At 40.7% G+C, this 13,231-nt stretch overlaps 1 protein-coding gene across 4 annotated transcripts in view; it reads right to left on the bottom strand.

Annotated features, from left to right (window-relative positions):
* The window catches only part of NFAT5 (nuclear factor of activated T cells 5), a 62,350-nt gene that overhangs the window by 15,506 nt on the left and 33,613 nt on the right, over positions 1 to 13,231 (bottom strand). For 2 of the 4 annotated variants that reach the window (XM_075189105.1, XM_075189106.1), the window contains exons 3-10: positions 10,391 to 10,922; positions 8,141 to 8,327; positions 6,870 to 7,060; positions 5,810 to 5,982; positions 3,603 to 3,737; positions 2,657 to 2,709; positions 2,094 to 2,226; positions 761 to 838 (exon numbers count right to left, since the gene is read on the bottom strand). In XM_075189105.1, the coding sequence (XP_075045206.1) occupies positions 761 to 838; positions 2,094 to 2,226; positions 2,657 to 2,709; positions 3,603 to 3,737; positions 5,810 to 5,982; positions 6,870 to 7,060; positions 8,141 to 8,327; positions 10,391 to 10,922 (1,482 nt within the window). Of the gene's footprint in view, positions 1 to 760; positions 839 to 2,093; positions 2,227 to 2,656; positions 2,710 to 3,602; positions 3,738 to 5,809; positions 5,983 to 6,869; positions 7,061 to 8,140; positions 8,328 to 10,390; positions 10,923 to 11,414; positions 11,477 to 13,231 lie in introns of all 4 variants that reach the window. The other 2 variants (XM_075189108.1, XM_075189107.1) reach the window with 2 other exon arrangements.

Here is a 13,231-nt window from a genome sequence, read left to right as displayed (position 1 = left end):
ATACAGTTATCTGTAGAGCAGTTCCCAGAAACGGTCCGCTCAGAGTTTTCCGTCATCAAAACGATTAACCGGCAAATGCATTAATTAGGAAATAAAATAACACAGAACTGCTGCTAATTCAAGACACCTTTTATCCATTGACAACATTACTGGTCTTGTTACTATAAAACGGACTTTACTTAAATTTGTATATATCCATTAACAGGTTTTTTTTATTTTTGAGGTGTTGGTCGTAATATTGTCTCGCCACTGACCGAAATGCACTGTCGAAAGTCTGTAATATCCCCCATCTTTACAGGACAGGTAAAACTCAGCTGTAACAGGAGTCTAATTATAAATATTACGCATGCAATAAACTTGAGGTTTTCTACAGCTAAATCTGCATTTGTCCTATGTCTTTGCTGAGAGCTGCTTTGCAGGACAGTCAGAAAAAGTACACACTGTCAGATTCTCAAACACAGCCGTTATATTCTTTGCCATGTCAGTTTGTTGGCATAAATTGGCAGCCGTTAAGCCATCGAGTACGAGCTATGGGATATGTGGCTTGTACTTTATGATGGAGAGGGCTGAGAATACACCATTACACTTTACGTCTTCACAAAGCTGCAGTGTTAGGTCACTGTCTGTCTAAGCAGTGGATTTATCTCCTTCATGCTTTATATATGAAAATAAAAGATTTAGTTGTCCTATAAAACATTTTTTTTTTTATCTCCATAAGGAATTTTGTGAACTTTTGAATCAATATGAAGTAGATGAATACCTTTCATAGAGTCTTCAAAAGTACAGGCCTGTGTTGGACTGGATGTCTCTTTCTTTATGAGAACATTTACAGGAATGGCTGCCAATGGAAGAGAAAAGTTAATTACACATATTAAGAATGAAAAAAATAGTGACGAAAAAAAAAAATAGTGACGTCAACACCTTTGTCGGTAACAAGAGCAAAATGTGATATATCCGACATATAATCACACGTTCTGTTATTAGTCTCTAAGCCCTTTCTTTACCTGTCTCCCCCATATTCCAGGTTCTGGTAGGAGGACCCACTTCCACCTCTGTGGCTCTACAGATCTCAGATCTGTATTGGGTAAGGGTACACAAGGAGAGGGGAGACGGATATAGAAATGCCAGGCCATACTGTGAATCACACTGATGTCTATTTGTACAGGAGACCAGGAGAGGGCACATTTCAGCAGAGTAAACATGAATTAAAATTCGATTTTTTTATGTGATGTCACACACATCCCTTGTGATTAGGCCACGCACCCTAGCTATTGCTTGGTCAGGGAGGAGATAATGAATAAATACACTATGAGGAGCTCTGCAAGCAGACTTACGTACAAACCAGCTCCTGAATTAAGAATATCTTTAGACAGTCACCCCTAAACACTTACATTAGCCAAATGCAATCAGAAAATCTAAATACATAGAGGTAGAGTCCCTTTGATACCGTTTTATAGTTTACTTCAGCCAGGACATTATTCCCATAAATAAGCCAACCGGTGATTATAATTACTCACAGATATTATATAGGACGTACGAGATGCATTTGGAAAATCAACGGGGCCTATTTAATAACTTTTTTCCTCTTCAGGAGAAGCTCAGTGGTCATGTTTATGTAGCAGTGCTCTACACGATAATAGCGGGAGGAGGTGCTCAGTGATCGTGTCTGTGTGAAACGTTCCCCTCATTACCTTGCATAGCAGCGCTCCTCACAGTGACTGACCATGTAAGTGTACATAACATTACCTTGTTCAGTGATTATGTTTGTGTGACCAATTCAATCTACAACAACTTTTGAAATGTAAATGCTTAGCACAATATATTTATTATATGTGTACATTAAGACTAAGAACTACATATATTTCTCCAGATATAATAAGTGGTCTCCTGGTCTTCTGTACACGTCTCTTAGATGTATACCGTGCATACGCCTTCTGCTACACAGTGCTATTGCTCACTAGACACATCTGCTTCTGTAAATCCAATACATGTCGGTGTTCTTCAGACACTAACACATAAGCCGCCATGCTCCGCTCATACAATGCCACACACGAGAGGTGCGCAGCAGGAACATGCGTGTGGCAGGTACTCACATGGTTCTGGAGTGTAGGTGAAAGACTGAACTTCATGAGAACGGCCGGCATTGGTCACCACAAACATCACAACGGAAACGGGGGAAGTGATCAGCTGGTCGTGGTAAGGAGGGACCTTCACTATCAGGTGGTTCTACAGCAGAGAAGAGAGTAAGATCGTTGTTACTGACAAGCTGTTAGAGCAGATGTACGATACATTACATATTAAAAGGATAATTCCACCTCCGCAGACCCTGTTGTCAGTCCGGCCTCCTTTCGTCATCACGTTGCTTCCAGCCACCAATGCAAAGGAGCAATGTAACCATCATCATCAATTTATATAGCGCCACTGATTCTGCAGCGCTGTACAGAGAACTCACTCACATCAGTCCCTGCCCCATTGGAGCTTACAGTCTAAATTCCCTAATATAGACACACACACAGACAGACTAGGGCCAACTTTCGGTCGTTGGTAAATTCATAAACGGTATTGCATCGTGAGAAATTTTCTGTAGCGTGTACCCAGCCTCACATAACAGCACCTTGAAGGGATTTAATAAAATAATGTCTGAGTGTGTAGTTACCTGGTGAAATAATTCCATGTCAATGTCGGCTTCAGCTTTCCACGAACTGTCATCTAAATAGAGAGAAATAGTAAATAGTGAGCTTCTATCATACTGCTGCTGATGGGTGGATCACACCCGGAGAACTCAACAACTTAAAGACCAAGTGGACACTCTACTCTCATGTTCTTATATTTCAAAGGCTGTCCTCCCAAATCACAGTCCTATGTGCACCATTGTTATTTAATGTGTGCAATTAGAAGACTCAATTTTTATGCAGCTCTATAAAACTGAATAGTTGAACTCCATTCCCTTGCCCCAAAGAGCTTACAATTTACTCTGGGCGGCCTCAACAACATGACTGATAAAAGGTCATAAAGAGCTGACCCCAGGATACAAATAATGTACACAGCAAGTCTATCAATCTCACTGTTCTACAAAGAGGGGTGTTCTGTAGAAGAGGAGGAGTCTTAAAATGTATTTTATGGGTCAGCTATACAATTTAACACCAAAACCTTAATTTAAGGATGAAAAAAGGTCCATTATTGTCTTAAAAAAAAGAGGTTATTTTTTAAACTGGATTTGTGGATTAATTCAGAAAATAAATGAATGTAAAAAACAAAAAGACCACAAAATTCTGAATATTTTATTGCGGCGCCAAGTAGGCCAGCTCACTTTTTATTGCGGCGCCAAGTAGGCCAGCTCACTTTTTATTGCGGCGCCAAGTAGGCCAGCTCACTTTTTATTGTGGCGCCAAGTAGGCCAACTCACTTTTTATTGTGGCGCCAAGTAGGCCAGCTCACTTTTTATTGTGGCGCCAAGTAGGCCAGCTCACTTTTTAGTCATATTCATTAGCATAAGAAGAGATGGGAGCTACAGATATAAGCACACGATGTGTATGCCTTCCAGTTCAAGAATTGGGCCTTGATATGCCAATGATAAGGAACAGTGGCTGAATCCTACGCACCGGAGAGGGTCTCCTGGAACACAACCTTGGCTCCTTTAAGGAAGTTTTTGCCTATCAGGAAAACCTCTTCCTCTCCTTTCACAGAGCAGCTGTGCAGACTCTTCTTCAGTATCTCCGGGACGCCAGCCGGCTGAGCTGCAGCGGAGAGAGAGAGAGAAGGGGGTAACGTTAGCAGAGCAGTCGCTGGTTTTAATCCTGATCTCTATCTTTTATGTCGGCGTCACCATGCATTGTTGTTCCTGCTTTCATCTATTCACAGGGCACAAAGATATCTCATTTGATAAGGACCTGCCCTTGCGAAGAAATGAAAAAAGTCAATCACTGCCATCCACGTGGCCCAGACAACATATGCCGGATATTCTCGTCTGGTCCCACGTACAGAATGAGGCAAAGTGCTTACCATACATTGTAATATATTCATATTATCAGCACATACTCAGCAGCTCACACCATTATAGAAACATGGTGACTAGTCATTGGGGAGAAAGTGTGCACAAAGCTTAGATAATACTGTCATTACCTTAGGACAGAGCCCAACAAAACCCATTAGGGCACGTCTACCAACATCACCTTTGATGCAAAACTTGTACTAAATTATAGAAGCTTGGTCTGCACTAGCCAGATAGCCAACTGCTGATTGGTTGTCGTGGGTCAGTGTAAAGTTTGCGCATACTTGTAAAGTTGATACTTGAGCTCTATATTAGATGGCTGGATCATTGTTACAAATGATCTTTGGGTTACCCAGCCTGGACCGTATCCCAAGCAAAAATATTTTGCCTCCTGACAACCAGAAAAATTTGCATTTAAATGAAATGTACACGCCAGGTTAGTAGGACAGCTCTGAACGGTTCTGTAGCAACACACGTTCCTATTCTCCTGCATGTTATTAGGTAAGCTTGTCTCTAGTGCTAAGAGGACCCTGTATAGGAAACAGTCCCCTTGTTATTAATGATTCAAGGTCACATCCACATCGGGTGGATTCAGTCCCGTTTTGTGACTTGATTATGTACCGTTACTACTTATCTTCATCTGCATCATCTGTATACTAGCCGTGTCATTGCCTCTATCATACTATTTTATATATACTTTTACAGCCAATGGTGTCGCAACATTGCTTTCAAACAGACAATGCAAACACGAATCTATCCGGTCATCAGAGGAACATATTCTGCATAACAATGACTGGGCTTTGTATCAGCACATCAGAAATATTTCTTTACCATGTAAACAGACACTAATAGATTGATGCGATAGCTCAGACTGAAAGCGCCGGTATTCTGGGAATACAGTGGGACCGTCAGCTGCCACATACCGAGCCCTCGCTATTCTGGGCTCCCAATTGAGATAAAACCCAAAAGCCTGTCTGATCCTCCCATTCTAAGGCAGCACTCTGGCTCCTTTTGAGAACGCTGTGGTTAGCACTTGGACAAAATAACAAGATGAAAAGAAATTCAAATTCTCACATGATTTTAGCAATGCAGAATGCAAATCATTAACCAACATTCATAACAACCCTATAAAAAAAAGCTGCAGGAGGGGCAGTATTTATACAAAATAAAGGAGCATTATCTCTGTAGCATCAGGTTATGTCAAACAGTGTTCTGATCTCACCGCTAAAATAAAGCAAATGCAGTGTTACACTTGACAATGCAACCAATAGCATTGATGAGGCCCTCACTTGGGCATTCACTGGAAAAGAGGGCTTGTTATACCAATCACATGAATCCCCCCTCTAAAAAAAAACCCAAAAAAACTTCCTAATCTACATACAGTAACAATCCGTTAATCCTTCTTTGACAATTTATTATCTACAAAAACAATCGCCCTTTACATAGCTTACTGTTGAAATGCTTTCTCTTAAACACTGCCACGTCCGGGCACACAATTAAAATATAGTTAATTTTTTCTTTCCCCACAAATCTATTCCACGTTTTCCTCATATGGTCACAAGAGGCCGGAGGCAATGGAAAGGTTTACCTGTCCGCTTCATAGTGAAGAAAGAGGAAAGCTCTCACCTCAGGATTTATCTTGAACTGCAAACCAATCATTGCAGGTATTCGTCAGAACTGAACCGTGATACCACTAATTACCAGTGAACGGATAGGCTACATGAGAATTATTACCCTTCAAAAGGGGTCTACGTATTATTTGGAATAGGGCAGCTAAACTATCCCAGGGGTGGAACAGAGAGCAGGAAGGATACTCACTACAGATGATTGGAGATGAGGGGGTTTGTAGTGTTAAAACCGAGCCGTCCTTCCGGGTGATGTTTACTCGAAACACAAGCCTGGCACGTGTGCTCTTTTTCTTGGAGCCAGCGATCCCGATCCGAGCTTCAACATCCGCGTTCCGCAGCTTCAGAATTCCGACGCAATCCACCCTGCGGTAACATGCCCATTGAAAGCAAAGGGTTAACAAGGGAAATGTGAGGGCATTAGCGCAATACTTTCCAACAACAACTGAGACTTCCCAGTGATCACTTAACTAACATAAACACCATATTGTCTGAAAAAGAGAAGGGAAAACCAACTTAATAAGAGAAGGAAAATATAACTTAATAGACCATCGCTGGTTTCCCATTTTTGTCTCCAATGATCATCTTCTACGTTATTTCTCTTCGATACATCGCCAAATTCTCAATACGAACAATTAATCTTAATTTAAATCGTATCAATCACCTGGGAACGGTGAAGGTAATCGTCTTGAGCCCATAATCAGGACACTGCAGCCTATTAATTCACTAGGAACCGGTGACATCACCGAGGATCGATGGAGACGCAAAACGTCTCAGTGACGTCACTGGTTCCCGGCGAGCTGATAGGCTGCATTGACATAAACATTGGTTCAGCCTACAAGATGGCTGCCTGTACGCTAAGGAGGTGCGAGAGGAGCAAATCTTCACCTGTAACAACTTTTGAATGATGTGTTTCACATAAATAGGTTTAGTCAGGAAAATGCCTCCGAAGTCTGTCACTTACATCATTCAAAAGCAGATTTTAGAACAGATTATAGACATATGACCACAGTAAAATAATAATAATAAAAAAAATAGTCAGGGTGACTATAAGGTTTTCGCTTCTATGCAGGGTTTCAGGAAAGTCCACATTCTTGGCACGGACCAGCGGTGATAAAATCTGGTATTTCTGCATTTCAGATAAAAACGTCCCATAAAAGCCAATGTATGCAGCGTGCACTATAGCACAATGACATCCTCCCGTCACACGCTGGCTCCTGGGGGCGTGTGCTGCTGGTAGATCATTTACTTACGCCAGAGTCATCATGCTGCTCGGGTCCAGCATGACCTCGATGACTGTGGTGGCCTCTATGTCCACCTCCTTGCAGGGAGTCGTGTTCCTCCCGGTCACCCTGCAGGACTGGTAGAATCCGTGCGGCTTCACTCGGCCGGAATCATTGCCTACAAACACTTGGAGCACCACGGGCTCATTGTGACCCTCCAGCTGGAAGAGAGCAAGAGAGTGTGACATAAATGTCCCTTCCTAATGAGGATACATTATGCTGGAACATCTCATGGAGAAACTAATCTCTGCGTTCATGTACAGACAATCTCATGTATACAGCTAAGAAATATTCACACTGGCTCCACTATCACGTATATGCCTTTTATTTATCCATAAGGCAGCCTACAGTACGTGGTTAATTCTGCATTTTCATGAATAGTTGTTAACTCCACAGGGTTAGTCCTTTTGCTGCCACCACTCCAAAGACTAAAAATGTCCAACACATTCACGTAGATACATATCCAAAAAATTGCCAACCAGTAGTCGACCTAACATTTAGAATGAAAAAAAAAAATTCAGATCTTTACTTTAACCTCAGCAGGCTGGCCCTAAGATCTGATATATATTTGTGCCCTAACTATGTATATTTGACTCTTAGAAATTGTATATTTTTATTTATTTTTTTATACATATTTTGTACACCTTATTTGTTATGACTGGAATTTAACTGCTTTCTGCTGTTACAAATAAATGATAAAAAATAATAATAAATAATACTAATAAAAAAAAAACACCAGGAAATAAAAAAACAAAAACAAACTTACACTGCTTGTATGGTATTAAAAAGCAAAAACCTTCGAACACTATCACTCAACAAAGGGGGTTACATTGTGTTTCCACTAATTCTGCAGCGCTGTACAGAGAACTCACTCACATCAGTCCCTGTCCCATTGGAGCTTACAGTCTAAATTCCCACAGAGACACACAGAGACACACAGAGACACACAGAGACACACAGATAAGGCCATGGTCGGGAATTGAACTCATGACCCCAGTGATGTAAGGCAGAAGTGCTAACCACTGAGCCACCATGCTGCCCTAGTATATGTATGCGCATGTGTACGTAGTAGTTAATTCAGACTGTAAGTGCCAATGGGGCAGGGACGGATGTGAGTGATTACATATTTTGTGTACTGTGTAATATACAAACAAACAACAATAAACTCTGAAGTCACGTACGGAGGACACGGTACTAAGTCTCCGTACTACTCTCTCTCGCTGTGTGATAAACACACCTACCTTTACCGTAGGGAATCCCTGCTGAGTCCGATCCTTCACAGAGCCGCGGCTGCCCTCGGTCAGGTATCTGGCGCGATGCTGCGTCTCCGGCTGCACCACTATCTTCAGCTCCTTCCCCTCACTCTCAGATGGGAACTGCTCACACAGCAATGGGCACTTCTTCCCGCCCTTCTGAGTCCCTGATGCTCTGAATGAAACATGGTACAATAAGCTCCTTGTCTGGACAGAACGACAAATGCAACAGGAAAGCGTGAGGACAAAACTACTCCACAACCCAGATAACCTGCAGACTTATTATCACAGTACAGAGGGCAGAGTTACATTATTCATAAAATACAGCCAATCAATTCCCTGGGAAGTAGTGACATCATGAATGCAATATTGGTGGCTGCTAGTGAATTAATAGGCTGCGTCTCATGAATATGCTTCAGGTCGCAAAATTACTTCCTCCGCTGGCTGTAGACAGCTAATCTTGAAGCTTAATACAAATATATCTACAAAGTTTGCAAAAGAAAAATTCAATAAAAATTAAAAGTAAAAAAACCTAGGTCTCGCAAACTAATTTCAGGGCAGAGAGAGCTCTTATTTTAAACAATTACTGGTGCTCTGGATCATTAGGAGTAATCCACGGCCTTGTGGCACCGTTTACCAATGCACAAGCTTACAGTAGATGTAAGGTGTTCGTGCAAGTGACTCAAAGAGAAGTCTGGTACAAATCAGAAACAAGACGTCTCCTTTAATCAATACGGCCAAGTTTATTCTCTCAAGATCTCGTAAGCAACGTATCAATCATTTCATATAGTGGACTGTGACTTTGTGGAGGATCTTACGGGACGGCATCTACTTTGTGGAGTAGTACAAATACTAGATGTCATTTTGCGGGGCGACATTACTGACATTATTCACTCCAGCTGACACAGTTGGCCGTTCTGGGGACAGTTTGTACCGCCATATTGACCATCTAGACACACTGGCGGGTCTGCACCGCGCAACACGTGCGCATTGTAAGTGATCGCCACAATCTGGAAATGATGGCTACACTTAAAATACTGCTCTTCAGGATGATCCTCTTAAAAATGCAGAGAAATATATATTATATAATAATAAAATATTTGTAAGCAGGGATTATTTTCCTACAAATGCTCGGTACATAAGAGGATCACAGGTTATTCCTCTATGCAAATGTGTGTTCATTAATACTAGTATGTGCTATCATGTTATTTAATATGTCAACACAGAGCCCCCTAATGGCCAAATCACCATAAACTTTGTTACCAAGCAATACTATCTGGATAAAAATCATAACTAGGGAAGGTGAGTTATTCAAAGCATATCTTGTTCCCATAGTAGCGTAATGCAAAGTTTAACGCTACTTAATTAGCCACGCATCAGTTTGTCTGATGCTTTCAATATATGTCTCAGGGTGTGCTGACATTCAAGGAGTCTGAAACCTTTCCTAGTAAGAAAACTGGCACATTCCAACACCTTTTATTTTTGCTTATAATACATAAATCAGGTCAAACAGTGCTCTCCAAGTGATGTTGTGCTACATCTTCAACCAGCTTCAATGACGGGATGATGGCCATTATAATACCACAGTCACGGTTGGTTGAAGAGAACTGAAGAGCACAGACTGAGCCAGCATCCTATCAGACAGATGGAGACATCACTAGTAGTAATCCTGCTACTAACTCTTAAAATGCAATAGCATAAAGAGTGGGAAAGCCCATAGGCTGCTTAAATATTGAATGAAAGCTAGCAAAAGCTAAATTAAACTGTACCTATCATCTGCACAAAGTGAACGCATCCATTTTGTGAGAGACTAATATTTTTGAGAATGTATCCTCACCGTTCTCCAGGAATCAGAGGTAGCCATTTGGCAGCCATATTGTGCACTTAACCAATATTCAGGCACTTTACGTCTCAATGAGGTCACTGGTCCCTAATTAATGGATAGGGTTCGTTCTCATGAATATTGGTCCACACACAAAATTTGATGTTCCCACTGTGTAGATGATGGGCCCATTTTAAGGTAAAATAAGCTCAAAAAGGAGAGAACAATGGAATATAATAATTTAGGTCAACAGTTCCTACTCCAGAGCTGCAGTAGGAAGTGCGAGTTGTGCCGATAGGCAAGAGGGAGACAGTAGATTGTGCCGATAGGCAAGAGGGAGACAGTAGAGTGTGCCGATAGGCAAGAGGGAGACAGTAGAGTGTGCCGACAGGCAGGAGGGACACACAAATACTAACCCATTTCCGGCTTGACAGTTGCCTTTGTTGTCCGAAGAGAGCTGGGAGAGAACATAGTGTGGAGCCTTGGCGCTGTCGGCATCAAAAACGTCCATGTTGGAGTCCCGTCTCTTGGCCCCGGGCCTCTGCTTGGTGTTTCGCTTGCGTGACTTACGTGGGACCTCTGTGTTATCGTTGTACGAATGGGAGCTCATATTGCTGAAATTGGACGTGGAGTCTTCGGTCCACATGTTGCAGCTCTGCTCAGACTCGGGTCCACCCCCTTCATCTTGGCAGGACATCTGGCTGCTATCCAGCAGGTCTTCCGGGGGTGGAGAAATGTTTAGGACCGTCCATCTCAATGGCACGGACTGCTGCCTTCCCGCGTTACTGGCTAACAGCTGTTCACTTACCCCTGGCTTACTTACCCCCGTGGCAGAGGATTGCATAGCTTTGGTGTCGGTGAGTGAGGTAGAGTAATTAGAAGGACTGGAAGTGGTGGTAAAGGAACTGCGAGCACCGCCCATGGTGGAAGTGGAGGAAGATGAGGCATCTGCAGTGTACAATCCAAAAGTAAATACACACATTTTCACCGGCACTGGCCAGCAGTCCCAATGGAATTAGGCCATTTTATTCTATTTATGTTTCAAAAATATATTCGATTACTTTAATTCCCACAAAAAGCTTGAAATTTGGTTTAAAAAAAATAAAAAAAAGCCTTAAAAACGTTGAGAATGTTACTGGCCAATAGGGACACATGTCAATTAAAATATCAAAACTTTATTGACTGTGTCGATTTTGTAAAAAACAAAAACTAAGGGGGGTTACATTATTTGACCATCGCTGCATTTGGTGCATAATTTAGATATTTCTTTTTGGCCAATCAGAAAAATATATATATATATTAACCCACTTACAAAAGGCGTGCTACATTCAATGCCAATTAGTAAGTAAAACAGATTCTTTTTTTTAAAAAATATATATATTTTTATTTTTTTTAAGTGGGACTGTCTGTAGCGACAAAATATTAAAATAAGTTTCTAACCTATGAAGCAGAGAACTACAGGTCATTTTTAATGCAGACACTCCCTGCTTCAGAGGCAAATCCTGGAATAAAAATATGAGAAAATAAATCAGAAACAGCTGCTTAGTATTCCAGTAATAAACTATGAAAAAATAAAATAAAAATAGAGTATAAAACAAACTCATGTATTGGCAAAATGGAACTGATACAATTTGGACCCTAAAATATTTTATAGGACCTCAAGCTAAGAGCAGTAACACTGATGCTTACAGACTTCCTGGATAGACGACTTTAAATCCCAGTGTCAACTTATTGCTAACAAAGAGGATTCGTTGCGTCTCCTGGTGTTCCGGCACCAAAACCAGACACTTTAAAGAGTAATCTCCATAATGTTTTGCAATATTCAGAACTAGACTCTGATTGCTTTACTATTAAAGCTAGCAGTGCCACAGACAGGGTGCCAGTAAGAGACCACTCGTCAAGACTTATTTTTTGGAGATCAGCGATTGCTTTCCGAATAAAGGTAGGACTATAGAAAGTTAAATATTACTTTATGCAATCTGTCAGTTCCACCGTTTCATAACCATTAAAAATAACAGTCCGATCAGTTTCATTCTATAGTATTTAATAGAACTGTCGGTTTAGACACCTCAATGCAAACAGTCAAAGGATTTGTGATGTGTGCAGACTTTTCGATTAGGTGACCACACATTCAGTATTGATTATAAATGTACAAAAACGTGGTCCTTGGTATCGTACGGTAAAACGTATACAATGGCGTTGAGACATTTAGATTTGATTTTGCTCCAAAATGATCCTAAATTAAATCTATAATCCTGTATTGAAATAACGGACAATTTAGAATTTAGGGGATCGTTAAAGGTGAGCAAAATGATCAGTGTGAATTATATTATCAGTTCCATTTTACACAGCGTTTGTACACATTGCTAAACTTTGCAGCTGAAACAGAATAATGAAAAAAAAAAAAATATTCAGTGACTTTCCAAAGCATTCACATTTAAAAAGAAAATCATATTACTGTATAGGTGGTGTGTGTGTGTTTTGGTCATGCATTAATAAAATGCTGCATCGTCAGTCTTACAGGAGATTACTAGTAATTTTGTTGGAGCAGATTTGCAGCCACTTTGGTTTGATTTGCACAAGTGCGACACGTATTAAAGTCTACACAGCTAATGTATGCGCAGATATATTTTTGAGGGAATTTGTCATTTACATCAGCAATCATCGGAAACAAAGCATCTCAATGTTCTTAATCATTTACAAATACAATGCAGAAGCCAAGTTGACATAGCGTTAATTAAAATAATTAAAATGCTGTATTAGCTCAGCAAAATTTAAAACGAAGGGATTTCTCTGGGGTAGAAAATCATTGATCCCTTGTAGACTAGATCTGGGCAACCTGTGGCTCTCCAGGTGTTGTGAAACTACAAGCCCCAGCATGCCTTGCCAGAAAATAGACAGCCAATAGCTGGTAGGCCATGCTGGAACTTGTAGTTCCACACAAACACCTGAAGAGCCATATATGACTTTTCTCATTAAACGTGACCCAGAATCATAATTCCCAATCTCAGAGACGTAAAGAGTTCTAAGAAAAGCCTGATAAAATGTTAAAATATTAATAATATGCTACCATTAATACAGTAGCAGTACTTCGGTCCATGTGATCTTTTCAATGTTACTAACTTTATTAATTTAGAAAAATATTAATATTCATGTAACTGTGTTTAATATATTTAAACACTTTGATTTCATAGATATGTTACACTGCATAGGAGTGCGATTTATTTGCACATAATTGTTTTATTATTGTCTATAAA

This window comes from Mixophyes fleayi, chromosome 10 (assembly GCF_038048845.1).
Source record: "Mixophyes fleayi isolate aMixFle1 chromosome 10, aMixFle1.hap1, whole genome shotgun sequence".
NCBI lineage: Eukaryota > Metazoa > Chordata > Amphibia > Anura > Limnodynastidae > Mixophyes > Mixophyes fleayi.
Note: the sequence above shows the minus strand (reverse complement) of the source record. Positions and strands in the feature narration are given on the sequence as shown.